This window comes from Neopsephotus bourkii, unplaced genomic scaffold (genome assembly GCF_033783945.1).
Source record: "Neopsephotus bourkii isolate Nb327-2 ecotype Australia unplaced genomic scaffold, CSIRO-AGI_Nbou_v1 NB_39, whole genome shotgun sequence".
In the NCBI taxonomy this organism is placed as follows: Eukaryota; Metazoa; Chordata; class Aves; order Psittaciformes; family Psittacidae; genus Neopsephotus; species Neopsephotus bourkii.
In genome coordinates this window covers 212,963-240,573 of record NW_026900556.1, presented here as the reverse complement: position 1 = coordinate 240,573, position 27,611 = coordinate 212,963, and the positions used below count along the sequence as shown (strand labels likewise).

The window sequence follows — 27,611 nt, the reverse complement described above, 5'->3', positions numbered from 1 at the left end:
ACCCTTGTCTTGCACCAGAAGCAGTGTTCCTTGATGGCCTGGGTTGGTATGATGGCTTTCCATCCTCTGGACCAGCCAGAAGATAAAACTGACCTATCATCAGTGATATAATGTGAAATATCCCAGTTTGGTTTGCTGTTGTGGTTGGATTGTGGCCGAAATGGACTGGAGCTACTTGGGAATGACTTGCTGGGTCTCAAATGGATCCCTGGGGATGAGGTGGCTCTATTGAAGCAAGGGGAGAAGAAAGGAAACCAGTCTTTCTGATCAGTTTGTAAGTGTGCCAGAAAGGGAACTGCTTGCCTTGGCATTTCACAACACTGAGGGTTGCAGCGCTCTCTTCCCGTCTCACTTCTGTTGCATCACGTTGGGACCTCACCAAAGTTTCAGGATCCAAGGAGTTTTCAGTCTCATTTTCCCTGCCTCTTGCCCGGCCCCACGTGATTGTGCAGAAGTGAGCCTGTTGCTGGATTATCAGCTGTTGTTTCGGAGCTGGTGCAGGTAGAGAGGCCCCCCATGGATGTGCTAACTCCGTTTAGCTTCAATGTCTGCAGATCTGAGAGAGCTTTCCTCTTATTTCAAAGCGTTTCCAAGCTCCACATTTGTCTGTAACTAAAGGAAAGGTGAATGGAAAGGGATTAAATGACTTGGAGGAAAATCAAGTTACAGATTAAACAACTCTTCTAATTAAAAGACAAACATGTCCTGAGTTACCCTTGTTTGGCAGGATATTGCACTGTTATTAACCTGCCCCCTGTCCCTCAGAAGTTAAGATCAAGATCAGGCTGGTCTGGGGGTAAGGAAGCACTTTGCACCATGGCTTTGGATTGCTGTATCCCCTCAGCCATGCTCCTTGTCCAGGCTGGAAGGTTTGTGCTGGGTATTCCTCTGTTATTGCAAAGCCTCATGGCTGGTGTGGTCCTGCTGCAGAATACCCCTGTTCATTCACATGGTAGTGATGCCCTTCAAGGATGGCAAGGGCTGAAGCTGGTGCTTTCCCCCACTGCAAGGTGTGCTTTGGGTGAGAAACCCTTTGGCTCACTGCAGCCCGTGCCTGATGGTTTCAGACGTGGCTTGTCTTGCTGCATCTCCTTCCTAGTGTCCCCCTGCTCTCTGCAGCCCTGGACAGGCATGTTGCGTGTACCAAAGCTGTGGAGCCAAACAGCTTTAGCAGGGCCTGGAAAAAATACCTCCACATTGCAGTTCTGAAGCTTCACTGCCACCTCTGCACCAAACAGAACCCCAGGCCTTTGCTGGTGGGTGATTTAAATACAGAAGGAGATGGAAACATCATCTGGGGGTGTGGAAGAGGAATCGGTGAGTTGCTGAAATGTCTTTATCATAGGATCATGGAATCACAGAATGGTTTGGGTTGGAAGGGACCTTAAAGCTCATCCAGCTCCAACCCCTGCCATGGGCAGAGACACCTTCCCCTAGAGCAGCTTGCTCCAACCTGGCCTTGAGCACTGCCAGGGATGGGGCAGCCACAGCTCCTCAGGGCACCCTGTGCCAGCGCCTCAGCACCCTCATAGGGAAGAACTTCTGCCTTATATCCAACCTAAATCTCTGCTCTTTCAGTTTAAAGCCATTCCCCCTTGTCTCATCACTACATGCCCTTATTATTTCTAGTGCTTTGCTTTAGTTTGGTGCATGCTCATTTGCTTTGTATCTATTGCTGTTGTTGTTTGTTAGCGTTTTGAACAGGTACCTGAATAGCTTCATTGGTGCATCCAGTGCACGTTTGCACTGAAACTTCAGGTGTGACATCCCATCATGCTGCACTTCTCAGTGCTTTAGGGGTTTTAGCATCTCTCTCATTGCTCTTCCTTGCTGGGAAGTTTCAGCAGGCTGCTGGTCCTGGCCATCAGCACTGGTTTTACCACTGGCTTATTTTAGTGCAGCAAATGAGCTGCAGCTGACTGTCACATTGGTGAGTTGAGCAGAGAGCTGCACTGCTCTCAATTTAGCTGCAGGAGATACTATAGCTATTAATACTCTTGTCACAGGGCTGGACTCTGGCTTTTAAACCAGGCAGCTCAGTTCAGGGGCTGCACAGAGATCTTATGGGGAGCAGCAGGTAAGAGGTAACTGTACCACGCAGGCATTAAACCATTAAATCAGATGCACTGCTGAGATTTCAGGAAGGCCACGTATCACTTTGCTTTCATTTTTCTTTATCCTTTCTTTATCCAACATCTTTCCTTTTCCTATGGCCAGTTTAAAGCTAGGAGCACCCTGCTTCAGGGGGGTCTCCTCCTTTGGGTTTAATTTCCCTGGCAAAGCAGGCTGTACTCTCCCAGTTTCTGAGGGTGTATCTGTACCTAGAACACAGCTATTCACCAGCATAGCTGCTGTGCTCAGCTCGCATTTCTCATCCCTTGCTGGTGTTATAATGACCTGCAGTGCTAATTTCTGCTGTAGGTAGCGAGTAGGGTTTCAAAGGCTCTAAAATTGGAAATGAAGTGTGTTAATGCTGCTAAATTACCGTCCAAATTGCCATATTGCAGAGGCTCCTTGAAAGCGGTTGTAGGTACGTTATATAAATGTGGGTCTCCACGCAGCTCTTGGCAGAGGAGAGGATGTCTGTAAGAGTTCCTCATGCCATCCTTTTGTCATACAGTAAGATCGGGGAGACAGCAGGGGGAGAGAGAACCACGAGTATCATAGGAGTGATGGCACTGAAGGAGGCTTCCTCCAGTTCCTGCCACCCTGGGTAGGGCTTTGTGGCTGGGTTGGGGTGATTTATTCGTCATGTGGTGGGCTGAGAGGGAAGTTTCACAATGAACTTCAGTGATTGTTCCTCCTCTCAGTCTTACAATGCCTTGTTAGCACGTATCTCTGCAAAGGAGATACCTTGCTTTTGTTAATGCCTTAACACTGATGTAGTCGGGTGCAACCCTTTGACCTTCCTGAGTTATCCTTTAAGAATCAGGCTTCTTGTCTTGAAACCTGCATCTCTTCTTCTTTGCTCCTTCTGGTTCCACTATTACTACTCCTGTTATTTAGCCCTGCTAGATTTCATCACTTAGAGTTCCAGCACCCCTTTTTGTGTGAGATTGTAGGATTAAATGGATAACCTTGGATCTCCTCTGCTGAATGGGGTAAGGCAATCTGCACTGGGGGGAGAGGCAGGAGGGTCAGCTGCTGAGTGCTTTGAACTCATCTGTTGGTATTCAGTTATTTACATTGGCTGTGAAGGCACGGAGCTGCTGTCTGCAGTCAGTCCAATAGAGCTGAAAACTGTGGTTAACAACTACAGATAGGTTTTCAGTAGCATGGACTGAGCTCCTTTTAAGTTCCAGCCCTGGAAAGGAGCAATATGATCTCAGGTGTATAGATTTAGGCATCTTCAGTGTGTCTGGATGTAACCTGCCTTTATAAAGGGACCAAGATGTGGTTTCCTTTACTTGCACTGCAGGATGGGGGGTGATCACCTCTGCGTAGGTCACAAAGGCAGTTCACCCTGGCCATACCCAGACTTGCTGGAGAGATGCTGTGTGTGGTATCAGTCCCCTCGAGGCAGGGGACTGGCTTCTGATAAATGCCTATTCTTATGAGAAACACTTGTTCCTCAGCTTAAGGAAGGGGTCCTGGTGTGGTGAATGTGTGATGGAAATACTCCAGTTGCTTCTTTATGCAGCCAACCTGCAGCTTGTGGTACGTTCCTCACCCCTCTGGAGCTTGAGAGGAAGTAGCTTTGAAACAAAAGTACTTGGAAAACATCCCAGATAATGGGGGGAAAGAACCCCAAACTTTAAAGTTCTGTGCAAGTTCAAATGAAATCATGCTCCTTCGCACTGGTTCTCTTACTCCAATGACACTGCAGTACACGAGCATGAGCTCAGTGAGCAGTTTCATGTGCCTGATGTGGTTTCCACCTCTGAGCAGCCCTAGGGTGATACTGATGCTGAGCAGCGCTTGTGTGAAGCTGCAGATATTGTTGCTCTATGGGTCTCTAACCACTGTGCCCAACCAGCAGCTGATCTGACCTTTTAAAGTCAAGCTCTGGGGAGGAGGGGAAAAGCTTGCTTTGGGTTGATGTGTTTCAGGAACTGCCAGGTTATGGATAGTGCTACTGACCTAGGCAAGCATGGGGTGCAAGTTACCACGTGTTTCTGGTTCTAAGATGCTAATGCAGATGACCCAGACCTCTGTGGAGCCGGCCTGCCAGCGTGTTCCTGGAAGCAAAAGAGCATCTTAAAGTGGGGAAGGGAGTACAACGTGCTTGATTTAATAAGAGCATGTGAAACAGGAAGCATTGGTTGAAGTCATGTTTTCGGGGGTTTAATATATGGCTATAAAAGCTTTACCCTCCCCTCAGCTGTTGGATACAAACGCGTGTTTTTCTCATCCAGCTTCTCACTCTCCATCACTCACAGTTCTCTACGTTTACGCCCTGGCACGTTCTTACAGCCTCATCCAAGGCCTCTCCCTTTGCTTTATGTCTTCCTGCAGCCTCTCCCCTCCCAGAATAAATCATGGTCTCCTCCTTTCTGTCCCAGGGCCAGGAGCTGCGCTGTGGCCAGCAGCCGCTGAGCGGCAGCCCTGCCCAGGAGCATCCCATCCGGGGACCCAGCACAGCTCCAAGGGGAGCATCAAACCCCCGTGGCTCCAAGGGCTGTCCTCCCAGCACCCATCCAAGGCACAGTGTTTGGTGTTCCATGCTGTATTGGTTTCCATGTGCTTGGAGTTGCTATCTGCTGCCTGTCTTACCCGTTGCATGGAGCAGTGCTGGTGGCTCTGGGATCAGAGAGCTGCTGCAGCAGTTCCTGCTGGAAGGTGTACTGGGGTCCCTTTTCCCTGCATGGATGTTTGTACATCTCCAAAGAGGGATCTCTCATCAAAATGAATCGCCTTGGGCTGGATTATAGCCTCTTTATCCCAGCATAATGTATAGGAAATCCCAAAAGCAGCCCTGAAGGGGGTTTGCCCATGAGAGCTTATTCGTACTTAAAGGTTGTATTCATTCAGCTACTTCTGCATCCATTTTTAGTGAAGGTCAGTGCAGCTTTAGGGACAGTGGAGGCTCTGTGGGGAGGAAGGCTGTGTGGTTCTTTGTCTTCCCATTAACTCATCTGCTTGGGAATTGCAGCCCTTTAATTAAACCAGTGCAGTACGGACTGGCCCTGAGGTGCTATTCTAAGACCGTTGCACTCACATCTGCTTTGGGGTAAAACTTGGCCTCTTTGAGGTTAGCTTGCGCTATTGTGTGCCTAAAAGCGGGAAGAAGCAGAGAATCAATCACTGGGGCTCCATCCCCATCCAGCATCGGAGGGCTGTGCAGTGTGTTTTACCTTCCCCTCGCTCCTAGCAGGGAGCACAGCAGCAAACCCCGGGCGTGCAATCGGCGCAGACCGCTGGAGCGCGCATCCCCCTTCCTGGGGGATGCAGGGAGTTGCACGGCACATGGATTTCATTAGGCAGCATATGGAGAGCTAAGGCAGGCGCTGGGCTCTGCTCAGAGCCACCACTGAGAGCTGGAGGGCGGTGACGACAGCCTGAGCCGCTGCCTGTTGTTGTTGAAGTTGAGCTTCCCCACCACCATCACCATCACCACCGGCTCCCTTTGCCTCCCTTTGCGTTTTGCTCAGTCAGTAAAGGGCTGAGTGTGAGCTCCTGCAGAAGGGGTGGGCAGGCAGGCTGTGATCCGTGTGCATCGTCTGGTGGGTTTGTCCATGTGGCGTTTCTTTGGGTTGAAAGCAGGAAAACTGACCTACAAGGAAGCAGGAGAGGAGCTTTGTACGTGGCACCTAGTGAAAGGACAAGGGGTGATGGCTTTAAACTGACAAAGGGTTGATTTAGATTAGATATTAGGAAATTCTTCACTATGAGGGTGCTGATGCGCTGGCACAGGGTGCCCAGAGAAGCTGTGGCTGCCCCATTCCTGGCAGTGCTCAAGGCCAGGTTGGACACAGGGGCTTGGAGCAAGCTGCTCTAGTGGAAGGTGTCCCTGCCTGTGGCAGGGGATCGGAACTGGACGAGCTTAAGGTCACTTCCAACCCAAACTAGTCTGAGATTCTATGATGTACATTGCTGGCAGTGCATACAACAGCCAAAAGGACATGAAGACTGGCAGGGAGCAGTTGTTAACTTATGTTTTGGGTTTGATTTGGTTTCCCCTCCTTGGGGACCTTGGAGAGCTGTTTATCAGATAGCAGAGTGAAAGATGTTCAAGCTGTGTTCTAAAACCTGTAGCATCCATTGCAGATACAGTGGAAGCGCCGAAGAAGGTGGTAGGTTCACATAAAACCCTCCCTTCTACCTTCCTGAGGTGCTGGGACAATGAACAAGGATGTTTAAGGATTGTGCTGTCCTTGCTAAAAGCAAACTGGCCACCCTTAGCCAGGCTGGCCCTGAGCACAGAAAGCCGCGTATCCGCACTGCTGACCCTGGAAACAAAGGATCCTCCTGAACCCAAACATGTTTGTGTTAATCCCGGCTGCTTCCTGGCGGCCAGCGAGAGGAAACGGAGCCACTACCTCGAACAGATGTACAGTGAGGAGATTACAGTGTGCGATTAAACACCCTCTCCATCACATCCTCCTCTCTGCTGTCCCAGCACGGCCCATTGATGGACTGTCCCAGGCTGCCTGCCAAGCTTGGGCAGATGTAACAGGCAGCAGATGCTTCATCTCCTGCATCCGTGCCTGGTTTGGAGCCCTTGCCCCAAAAGCATGAGCTGCATCAGCTGTACCTGCCTCTGAGGCTGGGGAAAGGCAGGAGAAACACATGCAATTCCCACCATCCAGACATGGTGGATTTACCTGGAAAGCTGTTAAAACTAAACCATGCTTTCCCCAAGGGTCTGTGAATGGACAAGGTGCTGAAGTTGGGCAGGGGGTTTGTGTTGGTGTGTTGGCTTGTTTTGTGGCTGCTGCACTTGGAGTGGATGATTTCAGGGCTCATTCCCTCTTTGTGTTGGTTTAAGGCACTGCCTTATACTGGAGTAGCCAGTCCTAATGCCAAGTGCTGCTCTTACAATGCAAATAATCCAAGCTGCTTGCAAGCAGTCGCTGTCCTTGCTGTGTGTTAGGTTAATGAATATGGTAATGGCAGAGTGTGTTTCTTTATCAAATGAAAAGCTGTTTCTGAAACAAAAGAAGCCCTTTGGAAATTGCAGAGATCACAGTGGTCACATGTGAGATGTGCAAAACCCCCATCAGGCAAAGTGGGGTGGGTTCGACTGGGAGTGAAAACTAAAGTCACTCTGCTGTTCGTGGAGGAGAGCCGTGACCTTGGTTCTAGCGCTGCAGCCTTTGATCCGTGGGCTTCCTCCCTGCTTTTGTGTGAAGGGGTCCAGCACAGCTTCCTGTAAGTGCCAACAATGTGCCATTGTCTGGGGTAGAACAAGGGGAGAAGTGGCATTTTGTTCTGCTCATGGCACATGTATTGTCCGGTCCTCTGCTCTGGAGAGGATGTGGCTCGGTCAGAGGCAGCACCAAGTGATGCTCGGAGTCGGGAAGCCACGGGGACATCTCCATGGGGTGCATTGGAACAGGCAGAGCTGCCTGTGGGCTTTGCAGCTCCTCGTGGCCAACATATCTTGGAAAGGATCCCAGGAATGTGCACAGCTGCTGTGGCACTTGCTGTGCAGGAGTCACAGTAAGGAGGAGAACCGGATACCTGCTATCCCACACCATCCCATCGCGTCTGGGAATCTGCATTGCTGTGCCTCTTCCCTTTCTCCTTGCCTGCACTGAAATCCCTTTTCCTGAGTGCAAGAGACAACTGTTTGGCGACTGACAGCAGCCTTAGCTCAAGGGAGAGCATTGTGCTTAATGCTGCAGTGGGCAAAGCAAGGGTGGTGGCAGTAGCAAAAGGGAATGGCTTGGTAAGAAAGTCTTAAGTGGCACCATCTGCTTCCAAAGGGCATCGTTTCTAGTTCAGCAGCAAAGGTGGCTCCTGGAGTTCAGTAATTGGGAATAGTAGGCTCCTGGCTGGAATGTGTGCCAACCCTTCTGGCAAAAAGCTGTTCAGTCTTTGCTGCTGGCATGTGAACGTGGGTCTGTGTAGCAGGGCTCCAAGGACTGGGTTTAACCCTTGATGGACTTACAACTTACCCAAAGCCTTACAGCACTTCTGATCTTGAATGGCGTGTGGCCATGTGTTGAGAGTGAAAGGGGAAGGTGGGTCCTCATTGAGGTACGTGAGCAGCTCCAGGTCTGATAACAGCCAGATGTGACCTGCCAACAGCACACACAAAATGGTGCCTGTTCTAACAGCTTTAGCAGGAAAACACAGGGTATGATGTATGATTTATGAGGATCAATAGGACTGTGGTGTTTACTGCCCCTTAAAGCCAGTGCTGGCCTGCCAAAGGGTGTGTTTGCAAAGTGAGTGATCCCAAAATCCTCTGCTGAGCTTTCAGGACACGGTCACACACTTGGCTCTCATCTTACTGTAGCCTTTACCGTGCAGTCTGCAGCCATGTGCAGTTTACCAGCCAGGATGAGGAGCCTTTAATTCTGCAAATGAAAGCACGAGCTCTTACCCATCTCCCAGCGAGCACAACTACAAACAAGGCAGTATTGTGCACCATCTCCTAGGGGTGGCTTCCTTGGAAGCTTTGGTCTTCATCCTGTTTGTCCAATTTGTGATCAAAAGAGTGTGGCTGCCTACGTGTGTCTTTAAGCAGTTACTTCTGCCTCATACAAATGCCCAATTTCTTCATTAAAATAAAATGAAGGTCATGCAATCAAGTAAGATCTGTTCCTGCAGACATTAGCTTTCAGTAATAGTGTGAGCAGAGCTCTTTTGGGACCTTCTTTGGTGTGGAAGGGAAGAGGATGCTCCACCACCAGCTGGGTTTTCCTGCCAAGGGGGAGAGCAAGTTGGATTGGGAAGCCTGAGCCCCAGCCATGCTGGAGATGAAACAGTTGGATTGTGAAGCGTGTACTTTCTTCCAAGTTTGATCTGGATGTTTTTTAATCTTCCTCAAATTAAAAGGGGAAAAATAAATCTCTTGTTTGACCCAAAACAAAATGATGTTTTCTTTGGCCAACCAACTGAACAAGCCAACTTCTCCCCAGTGTTAGGCCAAGTCCCCTTGCCAATAGTGCCTCCCCAGCCCTCCTGCTCCACACAGCTTTACCAGTCCTGGATTAGAGCCTTGTTGCGAAAGAGTTTACAAGAACAGGGGAATTCAGTCCCTTGCTGTAAGCTTAGTTCAGCAATTCGGGTTAAACTTGTAAATATTGGTTCATATTCCACCTCTGTTTATAGATATTTGTCACATCCTGCCTTTTAAAGCTATTTACTTCTGTAAAGTGCTTTATTTGGGGGGGGGGGGGGGGTTACAAAGCATGATATGGCTACTTTGTTTGTGTGCATGGTGAAGCAGAGGTTTTGATGCAGCTGCAAGGGTTTCCATCGCCTGCTCAACTAAAGCCCTTTAAATGAAGGTGAAGGATTTTGGTCAGGAAACAATGAATCTGATGTCCTTTAGCACCACGTTTTTATCTTTGCAGTCTCCTTTTGGAAGTAGCTGGTGAAATTGGTAGCAATTCCATGAGTTTTAGGTGAACTGAATGGACTTATTTTGTACCTGTGTGTTTGTGCCTAGGAAAAACCCTTGGCTCCCATTATTTGATGGACTTATTCTGGTCCCTGGTGGAGAATAGACCTCTATAGCAAACTGTCAGCCCCATCCTCCCCTGATATCCTGTAGCTTGGTGGAAGAAGAGAGTGGAGTTTTCCCAGTTCCTAATGCTGTTAATGGTGTGCTGGGTCTTCTCTTCCTTTAATGCTTGTTATCCTCATCAGGAAACATGTCGGAATTGCCAAGTGCTGTGGAAGGAGCACATGAACCTCACCTGCGAGCAGCTGGCTGAGAAGGATGAAATCAAATACAGGACATCTGTGTAAGTAAACTCCACAACCAAGCAAAAACAGGGGGTGGATGAACCCCCAATACACTCTGGTGCGGAGGGGGTGAGGAGCCCCTCTGTTCTTGTAGCTGGCAGAGGCCCTCAAGTCCTGCTGGGTATCCTTCCACCAGGGAGGTCCTAGGGATGTCAAAGCCAAGCAGTCAGAAGGCTCCCAGGATAGGATTTCTTTCTGTGGAATATACTTGGCAGCGGATCCAGCAGGTAATGAGAGAACGTGGGAGAGCTGTCACCAGACCAGCCTGCTCCTCTGGCTTAGCCCAGTGTCTCTTAGTCCTCAGAGGTGAGAAAACCCCATTAGTGTTGCTTCAGGGGGAGAAGGGAGATGTTGCACCGAGACAGAGAAGTATATTGAGTCACAGTAAGTTGTGATTGCCCTTTGAGATTCCTGAGAGGAGATGATGTGTGGATTGCTCAGCTCCTGCTTTCTGCCTTTGTGGGAGGAGATGTGTTTTCTTACAGAAGCTTGTCTCTGTTTCGGGCTGGTTGGTAGGGATTGTTACAGAATGGAACCATGTTTTCAGGTGTCAATCCCGAGTGCCTCCCTAGAGTCTCTTGAAGTTTGATCACTCTCATTGCTACAGGAAACGACAAAATCCTCTGCCTTTAGGGAATAAGGGACGGAGCAGTCAAACGGGACTTGCCCACATTGCCTAATCCTTTCTGATTTAGAGTCTGTCTGGCATGAGTAGGGGTTGGAAAGCCTCACCACTGGGAGGCTGAATGACTCTTGCTTGCTCATCCCGCAATCCCTAATTCAGAACAAAACCTTTACACATTTGATGCTACTCCTTTTCCCTGCCACTCCTTTCCCTGTAGGAAAGAGGAGTGAGGAGGAGCGAGTTGTCGTGTCCCTAATAAGGAGAAGCACCAGTTGGAAAACCTTTAGCAGAACGTTGCTGGGGAGGGATGAGTCTCACTGCCTGATACAATAAAAGCTTCCTTTTGAAGCGCTGTGTAAGGAAAGGGAAGCGCCGCTGGAGCTCAGGCCAAACTTCCTGCCTTGCTCAAAGCTTCCCAAAGCGTATCTGCAGCAGCAGCATCCTGTTGAGGAGCGGAGGGAAGAGCAGCTGCAGCTCAAAATCAGTCTCAAGTGGGGGTTCTCCCCCTCCCCATCTCTATTCTTAGCTCATCTCCAAATCCCTGGGTGCAGGTCATGCCAGGTGTAGCTGCATGGGAGCTTTGGGTAGCTGCAAGGCTAATGTTCCCACTTCACCATGTTCCCCCGGCTGTGCTGATGGAGCTGGTTGTGGGGCCGTGCCTGGTTTGCTGCTGTGATCCTCCTCTAAAATACCTCCCTGTCATCCCCCAGACACATGTGGAGTTTGCAGGTCCTCTAAAGGAGTTGGGTGGAGATGCCTGGCTAAGGAAGATCATTCCCCACTGTCAGAGAGCTGTGCTTCCCTCAATGAAAACACAGCCCTTTTACTCTTCTGTCATCAGATTTCACTTGTAGGTTGTGAATTAAACTGTAACGTGATCTCCGGCGGTCAGAAAATTGGCCCTTAGGATGTCAGCTTATAGTCTTAAGTCTTTTAATTAAAGGACTGAGGCCTTCCTCCAGTTCTGTGCCAAAATAGCACTGCCACAAGCTGAGCCCTTGCACTGGAGCGTGTGCTGCTGCCAGGACGTCTCCTGGGGACAAGGGCTGTGCTTTGTCCTGGATTCCTGTTTGTGCTCTGTTAAAACCCATCTCTTGAACCTAAAGCAATAACCTCTGGAATACACACGTAGGGAATTGTAAGAGGAAGGGGGAAAGCCCAGTCTCTGTGGGGAAAGATGGGATTGTTTTCCAGTTAGTGATTGGAATTTAACAGAAACCAAATAAATCTGGAGCGTAGCAGCCAGGCTTGGGGAAGAAAAACCATGGTCGTGGCAGCTTTGTAGCCAGAGCAACAGGCAAACATAAAGCGAGCTCGTAGATGACAGCCAAGGGTTTGCTTTTCCTGAGCTTTATCTCCCAGGCTCGATTTCTCCACAGCCAAGTCAAGCATCCATGTGCCCTTTGACTTACAGCTTAAATTCCTCCCAAGCCAGAGCCCGGCGCTGCGGTGTTTTGGCTCACATGGAAACCAGGATCAGGTCTGCAGCATGCAGCCAGTGATGGACGTTCTTTCACTTCATTTGTTCTTGAGTTGTCATGGGTCGGCTCCAAGTGGAGCTGAGCCCAGACCTCCCTGGAACAGCGGGTGGGCCATGGGGATGGCGTAGGAGGCAAGAGGAGGGGGTTGGAGATGGGGGTTAAAGCATGGCTGGGATGGCATAACAGCAGCTCTAACACAGGCTGATGGCTTCAAGCGCCCTTTCTCTCATTCTTCTCCCTCTTCTTGCATTGCAGAGAAGAGAAAATGACAGCAGCCCGGATTCGAAAGTGCCACAAGTGTGGCACCAGCCTCATTAAATCGGAGGGTTGCAACCGCATGTCCTGCCGCTGCGGTGCTCAGATGTGCTACCTCTGCCGGGTTGCCATTAACGGGTACGACCACTTCTGCCAACACCTCCGCTCTCCTGGCGTTCCCTGCCATGACTGTGACAAGTGCTCGCTCTGGACAGATCCCACAGTAAGTAACAGAGGACTTTTGTGAATGCTTTTTCACCCCGATCCCAGTTCCTGCTCCATGCCAGCGTGTTGAAGTCCATGCTTTCCACCAGAGGAAGAGGGTTGGCTTTAGACAGCCCAACGTTTTTCCTCTCCCAAGGCAGCTAAAAAACACACTGGAGAAGCCTACATCAGCACAGAGGCACATCTGACCGCAACTTGGAAGGGAGTGTTGCTGCTTTATGGAAAAACAGCTCCTGTTAGACAAGGGGTTTGGCTGGAAGTGCTTTGAGCGTTGTTCAGGGGCTTGTGGAAAGAGCTGTGTGCTGGCACCAGGCACAGTAGCCGGCATCGGGATCATTTGAACTCATTTTGCAGCTGAGATGCTGTTTGGTACGGCTTTGCATCTGGAGGCAAGGAGGGGGTTGTGTCTTTTTGCTGCCCAGATCATCCAGCTGCTGGCTCTGCAAATCCCTGTGCAGAGATGGACCCATAGAGAAAACTGCCTGGAAGCCAACAATGAGGAGTTAGAGCTGGGTCTGTTCTCATGGCTGCTGTCAACAGCTGCAGAGAGAGAGCTGAAGCACAGACTGAGCTCTGAGGGAAGCTGCAGTAACTTAATACAGCTTGTGGCTGTGACGAGCATGGGAAAACTTAGTGCAGTGTCTCTGTAAATAGAGGTCTTCAATAGCAGAAGCCCAGGAGTGTAGGTAGGGGCAGGAGTTGAATTTCCTGGTGTCAACAAAGCGGTAGAGCGGTGTGAATTGTGGATCTGCCTTCCCAGGGCTCATCTGAGCTTTGTTGTTCCCAACACTTCTTTGTCTCGGGCTGCTGCAGCTGCCAGACTGCTCCCAGCCCCTCTTTCTGCAGGGAATGTGCACAATCCCGTGCTTGCACAAAGGCAAGGAAAAGCCACGCTAAATCTCTCCCTTCTATCCGCAGGCTCTTGGGGATTTCCCAGCAGTGTCACAACCAACTTCCCAATCCTTTGCTCGCCTGCTTTATCCTATCAGTGCGAGGTGTTAAACCAAACACAGACATCTCTTTCTTAGACAGCCCTGTAGCGTTCCTGGCACCTGGATATGCACTCCTCACATTCCTGTCCCACTCCTCCTCGTTTTCCACCGGGATGTGATTCAGGGCTCGGCAACGCTGGCATCCTTTGTTCCCATCAGGCTGCTGATTGTGCTGGGTGCTGGCACTTGTTCAGAGCCAGAGAAAACATGAGGCCTCTCCAAAGACCCCTACTGTACTTCAAAATAAATAAATAAATAGGCAGCACAAAGAGGACGCTGTCACCAGGCCCTTGCCAGCTCTCTAATGAACCAATGTTGTGGCAAAGAAACTTTCCCACTGTAAGCAAAGAGCTGTTATGTCATTGTTACTGCTTTTCCTTTTGGCTGATTGAGTGCTGGAGGTTGGGGAGGTGAAGTTGGGTGATTCTCCTCGCTGCAAAGTATAATGTGAAACTCAAGCATTGGCTTTTGAGGTTCAAGTGATGGAGACCTGTGTGCGTTTATCCCCCTTTGTGAGGGGCTTACTGACACTAACCCAATCCCACCTGGGTGATCTGCGCGCTCAGATGGGACACGGGAACTGGGATTAATGTGGTAGGTGTGAAGAGGGGGGATGAATTTGAATCTTGACATGGGGATATGGAAGAGGCCATAGAGAGAATGGGTTGTCCTATGTCAGGGACGATGACGATGTTTTGCTGGCTGCTGCATTGGCATCTTCTTGCACCTTTCTCAACTCCTCTGTTTCCTCTTTTGGCTCAATTTCTTCTATTCTGTTGAAATCAGTAGACAGCTGATGCTGTATATATAGGAGGAGAGTATCTGCCGTGAGCTTGCACATGTTTGCAGCCGCACATGTGAGTACAGAGAAGATGGGTTGTCTCATGGCCTGTGAAGCTGCAGCCCGTCACTAAGGAGCAGCCACTCCTGTCCCGGGACTAGGTTCTGCTGCAGCATGGGGAGGACACAGGTGGGGCACCAAAGCCTGGCTTCCAGAGGGTGACAGGATGTTTTTGTTCTGATTTCTGATAGACTTATGCACAGCCTTAACTTAGAACCATCTTCACAGCAGACCGGTGCCATGGTCACGGTAACACGGTCTTGTCTGTTCACGTTTCATTGGTGTAAGAGCCTTCTGTCACACCTGGATGATTTCATACCTTTGTGAAGGATCTGGTTTGGGTCTCACTCCCCATTACTTAAAGCAAAATTCATTTTTAAGTAGGGAACCTTTGTTCTTTTCCAAGTGCTTAACGTTTTCTGAGGCTGAAATGACTCTTGCGAAAGTATAGGTGAACCTATTCATTAACTCGGGCTAAAACCAGATTAAAGACAGCCCTCTAGGAACTGCAGCATCTGTAAGTCTTTGTCTCAAATGATCTGGAGAGAATAAAGCCGACAGCATTTCCCATCAGAAAAGGTTGGTTAAAACCTTGTGCCTGCATTGCCATGAGGCTGGAGTCTGATTTAAAAGCAGTGGTGCAACATTTGCCTGCTCAGAGACAAGCTGCAATCGGGCTGCGGTCAGCAGCTTCCAGGGTTGCAGGCAGTAATCACTTAATCACTGCATTTCTTCTGGAGCTCCTCCATGCCCTGCACCCCTGTAGGATATGAACACGGGCCAGGAGCTCTTCTCACTTGGCCAGAACTCATGTTCCTCTCTTGCAAAGCCCATGCTCACTCTGAGACGTTGCTGGCTGCTGCAGGGGCTGATGCAATATTGCCAGAGACACAGCTCGGGATGGAGCAGTGGGAATTGGCTCTGGGACTCGGGGCTGTGATTTCCCTCCTCTCAAAATCCCCATAGCAAAGCTTTGTGTGTTTTCACGGGTAGGTACAAATCCTGTGGTGCCGTTTGACTAATGCGTTCTGCCTGGTTTGGTAAACCAGGTGCTGCTCTCATGTGTGTTCATTTCATACTCCTCTTTGGGCTATCAGTGTATTACATAGCAGCTTGCTTTTGGCTTTGAACTTTAAGATGTTTTCAGTAAACTCTTCAAACGCTCCCAAAGGCCCATCGTTAAAGTTCAAAGCAGGAGACTAATCATTCTAAGGTGTTTGCAATTACTCCTCCTTCTAGCATTATAAAAAGAAGATGGTGAGCGAAGACTGTGTAAAACTTCAAATGCATTAAGGTAATGCATGAAGGACACACCGCTGCCTTTAGGATTTGGAGGGGGGGAAAAAACACCCCTAAACCCTTCTTTTTTAACATCCTATAAAATGCCTTAATCATAAGCCTACAGTTAATTCAGGCTGTTCACAGAAAGCCATCAATAGGGAATGCCTGTTGCTAAAATAACTCTGCATGTCTTAAACGCCAGCGTGTGCTTCATCCCCATCCTGGCCCCCCTTTTCCTGCAGCACTGCGGATGCCCTGTTCCAGTTACAACACAGCCTGCTTTTATCCCCTGCTTCCTGCTGCATGGAGGAACATGCCGGAGACAGCCGATGCCTGTTCTTGCTCAGGATCTCCGCAGCTGATCTGGGAATGATTTGCAGTAAAACCCCTTTAGTCCTTTGGAAGCCTGCGTCGTGAAAGAAATCGGTTCACGTTTATTAGGAACGGCTGCAGCCACACATCCGTGGAAAAAGCAAGCTGCAAAGAGCCACAAAGGGGGAGACATGGTGGTGGGGGCACTCTCTGCAGACAGGGGAGGGGTTGTGCAGCCCAGGAATAGCTCCCAGGTCTCTTGTTTTCCCTGGTTCAGGAGGCGGGCAGCAGCTTTCCTCTGGCTCTTCATAATTACAGATAAGGAGAGCTTTCAGAAGCTCCCCGGATGGCACTTTTGTTCAGGGCAGAGGAGGGTTTGTTTGGGGGAGGTTGTGTCTGTGTGATCTGCAGAGCTTTTATCTCCTTTGCTGCTGTATTTCCCTGTTCTGGTGGGCTGTTTGTTTCTCCAGCAGCTCTTTTCTCTGTGCGTGCAGGGCCCTGCGTGGATGCTGGATGCGGCATTGTTGAAACAGGCCATGAAAAGGTGCCTCGCTTAGCAACCCAGCCCAGCTCTTTAGTTAATCCAGCCACAGACCCGAGCCACCCTTTCTGCTGTGATTGGCTCCGTGCTCACTGCATTCCCTGGATTCAATGGGAGAGGGATGAAAGGAAAAGCCTTCTCCGGGCCGAGACCCTTTTGCGGCTTTGGGATCGTAAGGGCAGGCTCTCAGGGATGAACACTGGTGGTTTTGGCTGCAGGATTGGGGCTGGTTCCTGCAAAGAGCATTCCACCATCAGCTTTGGAGCAAAGCAGGGTCCTGTTTTGCCACTTTAAAATGCAGCTGCTCTTCATAACCACGGTTGCTTTCTGCGGTGTTTGCAGATAAGAAGGGTGAATACATCTCAGATCCTTTGCATTTTCCTCTTGGCCACCTCCCTTCTCCCGTGATGCAACAGAGGATGGGGAAGGGCCACGTTATAGCATTGCCCTGTGTGTTTTCTCTCAGGAGGAGAGGCAAGCAACATCCTTGCTCCAAATCCATGCAGGCTGAGACCCAGCAGGGCTTGGGGGTTGCTTTTAGTCTTTTATCTTCCTTTGTTGCTGTAGGCAGGGCAGCTGACAGGAAGATGACTGTTACCGTGACAAGATCAGTCCCTTCAATCCATGCAGCCAGTGAACAGGCTATTAGAATCATAATCTAATCCTTTATTAAGGGACTTGAAGCCACTCAGGCAAATGGACACAAGAGGCTTTTTGAGCTTGTGCTGCAGCCTCCACCCCATGTGACATGAAACGGGGTTTTCACCACAAAAGCTATCCCTAAGTGTGCTAATGAAAGCTTACTTTTTGGTGTGGATGCTTTACCCCTAGATGAATCTGTCACCTCCCTCCGGTTACTGTGCAATCAAACCCCTGCTTTTGCTTCTCATAGATTCTCTTTGATGGAATAAGCAGAACTTGTGGCACCGGTTTTCCTTCACAAATACCCTAAAACTGTCTTGCTGTGCACATTGCTTTTAATGTTGGTCCGTTCGGGATGTGGATCTTTCCTCAATATTGCCCGTATTGAACTGAGCTCTGTATCCAGGACTTGCCAAGTGTAATGTCAGCTGCTTGGGTAGGAAGGTGCATGTTGTGCAGGGTGTTTTTCCTCTTTCCCTATTAATGGATACTGGTGCTTCAGGAATCATGAGGCAAAGAAAAATTCAAAGCCAAGGTTCAGTGTGTGGGATTGAATGGAAATACCTTCACCTTCCAGTGTGAGAATATGCTTTTATCAGCAGAGAAGCAACAAAGGTGTCCTTGGAGAGGAGCTCTTCATTCAGGGGCTGTGATGATAGAACAAGGGGTAATGGGTTCAATCAAAACAGGGGAGAAATAGGTTGGATATAAGGAAGTTCTGCCCTGTGAGGGTGCTGAGGCGCTGGCACAGGGTGCCCAGAGAAGCTGTGGCTGCCCCATCCCTGGCAGTGCTCAAGGCCAGGTTGGAGCAAGCTGCTCTAGTGGAAGGCGACCCTGCCTGTGGCAGGGGTTGGAGCTGGATGAGCTTTAAGGTCCTTTCTAACCCAAACCATGCTATGATTCCATTTAGTTTGTTCTATCTCTGCTGGGATTTACAGTCACGGAAGTGGTCAGCAGCTTGTCATCCTGATTTGGGTCTGGTTTTGGCACGTTTTTTTGCATCTAGGGGGTGTGCTGTAAGATGTACCCCCTCTTGAAGACCAAGAAGGGATATGGATCTCTGGCCTCTGTGTTTGAAGTGATGTGGTTTATGTTGTCCTTGCAAGGTAGACGTCATTGTGGAGCTCTGGCAGATGGGCTTTGCTGGTCTGCAGTTCCCTGTTGCCCTGGGAGCTGCAGTAATTGAAGCCTGCATCACCTTGGTGTGCGTGCAGCTGGCTCTCCAGCCCTGGGGGCACATGGCTTTGTGGATCCTCATTAGTGTGGAGGTCAGCTGCAGTTTAAACAGGGAGGGTTGAGTAGCCCTCGCTGCAGGAGGATCTTGTTGTGTTTGATGTGTCCTGTTCCCCTGATGTCAACAGGGACCCACCGGTACCAACAGCGGCGTTTGCAGGAGCTGCAGCATCACAGGGAGTGGTGTCAGGATGGGGTGTCCCTGGAAAGCACCATTTCAGAGGGTGAATCACAGGCTTGAAGTAAAAGCTTTTCTTTTTAAGTTAGGAGGGACTTCTGCATGTTTCTAAGCTTTAAGGTGAGGTTTATGCCTTTGTGTGAGGGATGGAGATCGGTGGTCTTGTTCAGTTGAGCTTAACATATGTTTCTTGTCCTATAACTAACAAAAACCATTCAGGTAAGTCTTTTCCAGTAAGTGGCAATGAAATGGGAGACATGGCTCTCTCCATTGTCAACAGCATTGCAAAATACGTTCTGAGAACAACAGGCAGCAAAGGAGCAGAGGATGTTTGGTGCTTATTGCAGAGCATGCCCACATTCTTTTCCAGCCAGGGAACATCGCAGTCTGAAGCTTGGGATGTAATTAGAAGTTCTGTATAGGCTCAGAAGAGCCATTCTTCAGCAGTTTTTATGGAGATAGATAGGCTGTAATTAACAGTCCATGGAAGCAGCCTGCTTGGGAAAGAAAAAAGCATGTCCTGGAACGTCTTCATTTTAACTGTTGACTCACAGAAGAATAAGAGGGAGGCAAGTATGGAGTTGGATGGTTTTCTGCAGATTAAGATAACTTCAGTCTCCCAGGGAAACCTTATCTGGAGGCTGGAGAAGGGCACATCTTAGCAAGCTTCCCATGCTAGACACGTGCAGGACCGTGAGATTGGAACTGGGAAGCTGGCTAGACTTAAAATAGCTTCATTGTAGCTGCACACATGAAGCGGATTTCGAGTTGAGTTCCAGCACTCTTTAAAATAGAGGCTATTTTCCACATTAGGAGTGTTCAGGATGAAATGTATGGGGTTTGGCAGAGCTGAAATGAGGATGGATAGACTGAGGCAGAGTCTTGTGTGTGGTGGGGTGCTTGGGGTTTGGGTTTCCCTCCTGCTCCACTGATGGCTTGCAAGCGCTAAGTGCTCCTTAGCACCAGAGCATCTGAGTGCCTGATGCGGGTGCTGTGTGTCAGCAGCAGCTCCTGTTCTTGGCCTTCTTCCCTAATAACTAACATTAAGAGCACAAACACTGTCCAGGCAGCTTAGCTATTCCCATTTGTTTCCTGAAAGTGCCAGGTAATGTTTCATCCCAATGGACACGAAGCAGCAGCAGATGCAACCCTGCAGAGACCAGGGGGACCTCTGTTGCCATCGCTGCACATATGGCCAGCAGAAGCATCTGCTGCCTGGCACTGAAAGGGAGTTGTCTCTTGAGTTGTTGGGTGTGATCTTTGTTACCCTTGATAGCTGTTGCATGCTGTGGTGCAGTGAAGAAACTCATTTTTCACCCCTCTTCTTGGGAGCAGAGAGTTAATAGCTCAGGAGTTGCACAGCCTTCTTCCAGGACTCTGTGCATCCCTTGACCTAGTCAATGGTGGCATAAATGCCATCCTTCTTAGCTACCTGAAGCTCCTCTGCATTATTTGATCTCTGTGCTGCTCCTTTGGGTTGGGACAACCAAAGGTGACAAGAAGCAGAATGACGCTTTCCACTTCTGGCTTGTCCTTGTGTTCTTGGTGAGCAGCGGGTCTGAATATACTTCTTATAACCTCTAGATAGACATTAAAGAAACATACTGGGATTTATGCCCTCCTCAGAGTTACAGATAAGATCTAAATGGCCTCGGCACAGTAGTTTAGCTACCAGAGCCAGGATTTAAGTTGTGTTAATTCCAGCTGTTGGGCCAAAAGCTCTGGAAGTGCCAGGGTAATGTAAATATTTAATAGCCTATTGCCATTTAAAAGATTAACAGCTCTTCAGCAATGCTTCACATGGGAGGAGCTGGGTTGCACTCCTCTGGTTCCATGCAGGAGATGGATTTTAGCACCCATCTCCCAGGAAAACTGATCTTAAGCCTCTTAGTGCTACTCTGTAGAGGAGGCTTAGCTCTGCTGCAGTCCCCCTTCACAGCCTTGCTTTGGATTAAATCTAAGTCAACCCCAAATGGGGACAATTCAGCTGAATTCACCTTTTATTTCCTCCTGCAAACGTGCTGAAAAGAAAAGCAGTGTTGAGAGGACAGAGGTTCCTGCAGCAGGAATTAACCCACGGACTCTTGTATTCCTAGGAAGACGATGAGAAGATAATCCAGGAGATTCAGAAAGAGGCCGAAGAGGAGCAGAGGAAGAAAAATGGAGGTAAGTCAGTCTGTACCCGTGCTTTGACATCAAGCTGAGGGCAATGGGGGAGCCTAGATCCTAGCTCCTGACAAGTCTGGACCTTCACTGGGTTCTCCCCACAGCCTGGCTGTCTGCAGGCTCCTCCATGCATTCTGTGCTGTGCCAAGCATCACCCAAAACACTGCTCCAGAGAGGGGTGCAAGCCATCACCCTGGCAACCTGTCTGGCTTTAAAGCACTGCTGCCTACAGGCTTTTGCTGTGCCAGTGGGGAGGCACAAGGCTTGTGTCCAGCTCCCTTGGTGCTGGGTGTGATGGATGCACAGCCTTGTCTCCCCTCCACTTGGGCAAGTAGCTGAAGGGCAGCACAACCTTAGTGGTGTGGTGAAAGGAGCCAAACTGGAAAGCTGTGCCTGCAGCATGGAAGGGGCAAGCAGTGATGCTGTAGAGCGTGCTTAAGGAGCGTGCAGGGATGGAGGATGCTGACTGCAAATGCAAGACTTGTTTGTGGTGTGACTGGTTCTTGTCTCTCTCCCCTCTGCAGAGAAGAGCTTCAAGCGGATCGGCCCTCCTGTAGAAAAGCCCGTGGAGAAAATCCAGAGGATTGAAGTCATCCCCAGACCCGTTCCTCAGAACCTCCATCAGCCCCGGATGTGCCCCTACCCCTTCATGCACCCTCCTTTCCAGCTCCCTCCCGTCCGCCCCCTGTACAATAACATCCCGCTCCACATCCGCCCTGTCCCTGCTCCCTACGTGCCCCCATTACCCAACATGAGGGTGAACTTTGACTTCCCCCAGATCAATGCTCGGCGGGAGCACAACTTGCCTATGCACTTTGGCCCTCAGCCTCGCCAGCAGTTCTGACCTGCTTCAAACAGCACTTGACATAGTCACTGCAGGGCAAAGCCGCCCTATAACATCACCCCCCTTCCTTCTCCAGCTCCTCTTGGATTATCCAGCTGCCAGGGGACCCCTGAGTCGCCTGTCTTTGCACTGTATCCCTCTCTAGAGCTTCTCTGAACCTTTGCAGTTCCAACCTGTGCTGCAACAGGCCTTGGTGCTGCATTTCCCAAGGGATCTCTCCCTGTGCTGGGCATCCGGGTGATTGTGATTTGACAAAGCCTCTTCAGGCAGCTGTTGGGAGGGGAAGTGACACTTTGTGGAGCGCAGGGATGCAGCCATTCCTTGGGGACTTCCCAAATATCCTTCTTTCCTGCTGGCTGGAGCAGCTGCTGCGCAAAGTGAGGCTGGGGGTAAAGAGGGAGACTGCATCTGAGTAAGACCTACAGGAGCTGGCTGCCCTTCTGCCTGCACAAGGCTGATGTTCCCATGTTCTCCAGCATCCCTGTAACCCGCCAGCACCTCCCAACAGAAACACACTTCTCCATACCAAGTCAGTGAAGTGTTTTTAGCACTCTCACTCTCTAAGCAGGGTAATGGGATGCAGGAGCCCTCTCACTGCTGAGGTCTCACTGGGAAGCCCAGAGCCATGTTCTGTCTTGGGGCTTTAGCAAGCAGCACAAGACTCAGGCGCCCTGATCTTTGGCTGAACTGAACTTGCTCCCTTGAAAGGACTTTTATCCCCATGGGAGCGTGGCTCAGCTTCCAAAACGTGGCCTTTGCTTTGCTGTTCCCATCTGAGAGCCCAAACCTCCCCCTGCTTCTGGCCATGGTTCCCAAACAGCTCTCAAAGCACCCAGCGCCAAGCTGTGCCCATCGTAGCAAAAACTGCTTGGGTTAAGACCCTGTTAGATGCAGGAAAACTGGGAATTACCCTTGCAGTGGTGCATGCACTGCAGCTCTGTGTTGCAGGAAGCTGGCTGCTTCCATGGCACATGGGATCTCCTGGCAGGGTGTGCTTCAGCCTGATCAGTTTGGGAACAGCAGTGAGTATTGCTGGGGTTAGGAGCAGCAAAGCTTCCCTATGAGGAGCAAGGGGTGTAGGTGCTGGGCTGCAGGAGGAGCTTTGGCACAAAGCCCTTTCCTCACCTCTCTTTGGGTGCTCTGTCTGGTAGGGGTCCCCTCTAGGACAGAAAAGGGTTGGAAATGCTGGGCTAGCTTTCAGCATCCCATTGGTGCTGCCATTGCCTGGGTGGTTTGCTCTGGGCTTCATCCTGCTGGGAACCCTCTGGGTGCCCTTCCCGTTATTCCCTGCTGTATTTGAGCATCTGTCTTCCAGTTTCATTTGGGTTTCCTAGGTAAAACTCCCTTCCTCCATCCCGCAGCTTCTGCCCACCCCTTGCTTGCAGCTCCATGTAACTGCTTCATGCACAGCATCCCCTTGGGGAGTGCAGCAAGTGGTGGGCTCAGGGCTGTCAGTGGGATGCTCCTGCCTTAAGGCAGCGCCTGGGACAGCATCTGGAGACAGTTGTCCCCAGCAGGCTCTCCCAAAGGGAATTCCCATGCCTTTTGGAGCTGAGTCAGCAATTTTTCCCCTCTTGGGCATTGCCCATGGGTTGGACATACCCTGTGGGGTGCTCTGTTCCAGCTCTTGTGCCATGGTCTCTCTAGCATTAAGAACCAGGTGGTGTTCCCTTGCTGCTATCAGCTCTTCTTATCATTCTCATCTTACTGCTCAGCTGGGGTTTGGCCAGCTTTGCACCGAGTGATTCCTGTGGTAGCCAGGAGCAGCATCCCATTGGATTTGGGGCAGCAGGGCTGTGTTCACAGCATTAAGAAGTGGTGAGAAGATGGACCCAGGACAGGAGAAGAATGGGTGCTTTCCCCTTCCAGGAAGGAAATCCTGACTTGTCTCATAGCTGGGATTCTGTGTGCTCAAGTCTTGCATGAGCCTTTCAGGCTTCCCAAAGCATGTTCCCTCCTGCAGCAGGGTGGTTGGGGTTGTCCGGTAATACCCACCCGTGCAAAGTGGGGGGATCCTTTGGGGTGTATCTGCGGATGTGTGGGCATCAGGAGTAAAGCCTTGGCCCAGGGATGGAGAAGCATCGGGCAGAGGTGGGAAGTGTCTGTGGTCCATCCTTGTGGATGGGACGTGAGGGTCCTCTGCTGCTGTGGCACAAGCATCATGGACCTGGAGTTGATGGATGTAAAGGGAGGAAGCCTTGAGCTGGTCTGTGTCTGAGAGATGACTCAGTGTTTGGTGTCTGCTGCAGAGCTTTCTCATAGGGCTTGTGTTGGTTTATATACAAACAGGAAGGGAAATAACCCCAAACCTTACTGCACCCCCCCCACATCCCTCCTGATCTGGTCTCCATCTCCTCCACCCCATTTCCCTCCTGCCCTGCAGTCCTTGAAGCCATCCATCCTCCCCAGGGTGGCAGGGAGGTCGCTGTGCCCATAACAGGTACTTCTGGTTATAACTGCAGTGTTCCGTTTCACTTGCCTTAAAGGTGGGAGAAGAGAAACTTTAGTATTTGCACTTAGCAAAACGTTCTGTTGACAGAAAGAAGCCCTGTAAAGATGTGCATGTTCTGCCACTTTGTATAACAATAGCTGAAAAGAAATAGGTGTTTTATTAAAGAAACCAACCCAAACAAGGGGTATTTTTCTTTACCTTCTGGTAGTTAGAACCATTCTAATATCCAGTGTGTAAAAAGTTCCTGTCTTATATTGTAATTTGAATTATTTTGTAAATAAATTTGTGCACTCTGACTTTTACCCTCTGTGCTTTTTATTCCAGCATCCTCATCATCATCATCATCATCATCACCATCATCCCGACTGTGCCAGCTTGATGCTGGGGCTAATGGCAGGCAGCGGAGCAGGCAGGGCTGTTGTGCTTGAAACCTCTCTTAAGTCACAAGGCAAAACCCATTGGACCCTCCAGGAAAAGCTTAATATATTCCACATGCTCCCGAGGAAAAAGTGCATGGGATAGAAAATGGTTTCCAGGCACTCCTTTAAATGGAAACCAGGATGTGTGTGTTGGGGTGGGGGGGAGGAAACAGGGGGGCTTTTCCCCCCCATGCTTGGAAGCAAAGGGGAATGTGTTGGTTGAGCAGGGAGAAGGGAAGGCTGAGGGGCCTCCTGCCCAGGCTGGGTGTCACAGCCCATGGGTGTCCCAGCCAGGTTCATTCGTGCCCATGTGGATGTCCCTGGGGGTGAAGGTGGTGATGGGAGCTGCTCCGTGTTTCCTGCTCTCATTCCACCCTGTTTAGGGTAAGGAATGAACATCCTTCCTCTGCTCCACCCCTGCTCTGGTGCTTGAACCCCTGCCTGAAGTTGAAGGTCCCTGCAGGCAATGCCCTTCCCGCTGGGCCCATTGGGATGTGTGTTTAGGGGGGAGCTGGGCACCCCCTCCTTCCCCAAATCTTGCTTTTCCCAAACCAGCTTTAGATGGGTGCAAACCAAACAGGAGCCCATCAGTGGTCCTGAGCCTGCTGCAGGAGATGAAGGGCAGCAAAGGAGCTGTCTGCTCATGGCACAGGTGATGGAGCTGATCCCCAGCCCCTCCATAAGCATGTGCTGCACCCCATCTTCACAGCCAAAACTGAGCTTGGCCCCAGCATCAAACCTGAGAGGGCTGGTTGAGTTTTAGGGCTGGTTTTGACTGTCCCAAGAGGGCTGGGGGTGCATCCTGGCCATCCCAGCTCCATTTGGATGCTGTGTTTCAGCCTGGGCTGCAGTGGATGGGCTTCCCACCTCCTTCCAGCCTGAGATCTCTTAGATCTTTTTCTATCTCCCCCTTCTCCATCCCTCCAAGCAAAGGAGGAGAGGTCTTACCGCTTCCTCCACCATGCCATGCATCCAAAACCAGCATCCCACTGCTCTTCCCTCCCAGCAGGTGCCTCCCCCTTAGGGCCATCATATGGTGGGGGGGAAATACCTGAACCAGAGGGAGAAAAAGCAGCTCCTTCCCAGCACTGCCATGCTGAAGGGTCTCAGCATCACTGCTGGCTGCAGGGGCAGCTGGTTCGCTGGTGTCTGTCCCCAAGCCAGGCAGAGGTCACTAAGGCACACAGGGGCTTGATGGCTTGGGGTTGCTCTGAGCATCTTGGGATGCGACCCAGCCTCAGCCAGCTTTGGCTGTCACAGAATGGTTTGGGTTGAAGGGACCTTAAAGCTCCTCCAGCTCCAAGCAGGGACCCCTTCCACTGGAGCAGCTTGCTCCAAGCCCTGTGTCCAACCTGGCCTTGAGCACTGCCAGGGATGGGGCAGCCACAGCTTCTCTGGGTACCCTGTGCCAGCACCTCCTAATGTCTAATGTAAATCTTCTCCCTTTCACCTTAAAGCCATCCCCCCCTTGGCTTACCCATCACATAGCCCATGGTCAGCCCTTAGTTGTGGTGCATTTCCTGGCCAGGTAAGAATCCCCTTTGAGCTGCTTGGTGGGGATGAGCCCTTTGGCCCCCATTCCCTTCCCTCTAGAGCCAGCTCAATCACAGCAAGGCAATCTGTCCCCCAGATACTCCACGCTCATGCCCATGCCATGCAAAGGCCATTGCAGCTGCAGGCACAGCCACCAGACACACCAGGCAGCTCTGTTTGTATCCGAATGCAGGTTTTATTTTTACTCATCTTTCTCCATTTGAAGCTCATTTATTTATTATTTTTTTTTAAGTTATACAAATGGCACTTACAAAAAAATAATAATTAAAAAAAAAAACCAAAACAACCCCAAGATAAAACCCAAACCTTAACTTTTCAGAGTGAGATGCTTGTCAGAGAGTCACGACACCCGCTACGAGGAGACAGGAGAGATGCTTGACCTAGTGTCACACAGAAGAAGCCAGAGCAGGATTTACACGGTTCGAACTGCAACAAGGGGACAGGGAGGAGGTGACATAGGGCAAAGAGGGGGGGGTGAAGGCCAGCAGAAAGTGTGTGCCAAGTCATAGGGCTTCATCAAGACACTCGGTCCTTCGAGGGGCAGAGCGGTGCCCGGGTGGGCGCAGAGCCGAGGTAGTATCCCAATGGGATCCCCTGCACCGGAGAGGGACCCCGGCCTGGGGTTGTCCCCATGGCAGGGGACAGGCCCCTCGCTCTGCCAGCTGAGAGGATAGCACCAAGCTCCTAGGGAGGGGTTTCCACCCTCCCCATGGCTTTAAGGCTGAGGAGCCCCTGCCTTGCCTCCGGCGATGGGGACCGGTGATGGTGATTTTGGCACGGCAGCGATGCCACGAGCACCCTTGGTGTGGGGAGGGGGGGACGAAAAAAGGCTCCTTGGTGTGTTTGCAGGGAGCAAATACCGGCCCCGGGAAGGCCCCAAAGGATAAAGTGCCTTTCAACACCCTAACGGACACGTCAGCATCACCCGTTACAAACAGCGTTATACTCTAATGCAGACCTAGTACAGAGAACAGCTGGTAACACAGTGCCATGGAGAGCATATATAAATAGAGACTAACAAAAATACTGTTTTGGTCTTTCTCTTTTCTTTTCCAGTTGAGTTGTGATGGCACAAGAGCCCAGGACCTTGGGGGAGCCCACAGGAGCGGGCGCTTCCCAATTCGGCATCAGGTGTGCAGTGATTCCCTTCACTGTTCCAGTATATGACGAGAGAGAGAGGAAGGAAACAAGGTACTGAGCAAATATCACTGTGCAAAGTTTGCTAAGGAACTTCTCTAGTCTGTAAACCAAAAGCTGCAGTTTATGCTTCCAGCCATCACCCAAGGGAGGTTCCATCAGCCAGGGACCAAAGCCCACCATGGGCTGGATGAAGCTCCCTACCCAGCACAGGCTTGCTCTGCATCCCCCTTACAGCATCCCCTCCCCAGCACAGCAGCAGGACCAGCCGGGCTGGACCCACCACTGGGGTCTATGATGCTCCTCCAGAGGCAGAAGCACAAGGAGGGGCAGCGGGACACAAGGAGTGTGGGGCTCCACGAGATGAAAAGCTGAGGTTTTCCAGACGGGATCACCCTCAAAACTCATTTCCAGGTGTATGGGGAAGAAGGGGATCGGCTTGCTGGCCCTTCCACAGGGATACACGCCACCCTGCGCCAGCCCTGGGGATGCTGTGATATGTAAGGTCACCTCTTATGGCTCAGCTGGGGATGAACCCTACCCCGAAAGCCAGGAGCAAAGAGAAGCTGCTG

General features: G+C 50.5%; 1 protein-coding gene across 3 annotated transcripts in view; it reads left to right on the top strand.

Moving 5' to 3' along the window:
* The window catches only part of RNF216 (ring finger protein 216), a 76,723-nt gene extending 54,823 nt beyond the window's left edge, over positions 1 to 21,900 (top strand). For all 3 annotated transcript variants that reach the window (XM_061346163.1, XM_061346146.1, XM_061346154.1), the window contains exons 14-17: positions 9,763 to 9,860; positions 12,223 to 12,445; positions 20,564 to 20,633; positions 21,158 to 21,900. In XM_061346163.1, coding sequence (XP_061202147.1) covers positions 9,763 to 9,860; positions 12,223 to 12,445; positions 20,564 to 20,633; positions 21,158 to 21,477 — 711 coding nt within the window. In that variant the 3' untranslated portion in view covers positions 21,478 to 21,900. The remainder of the gene's footprint in view (positions 1 to 9,762; positions 9,861 to 12,222; positions 12,446 to 20,563; positions 20,634 to 21,157) is intronic.
* The last annotated feature ends 5,711 nt before the right edge of the window (positions 21,901 to 27,611 follow it).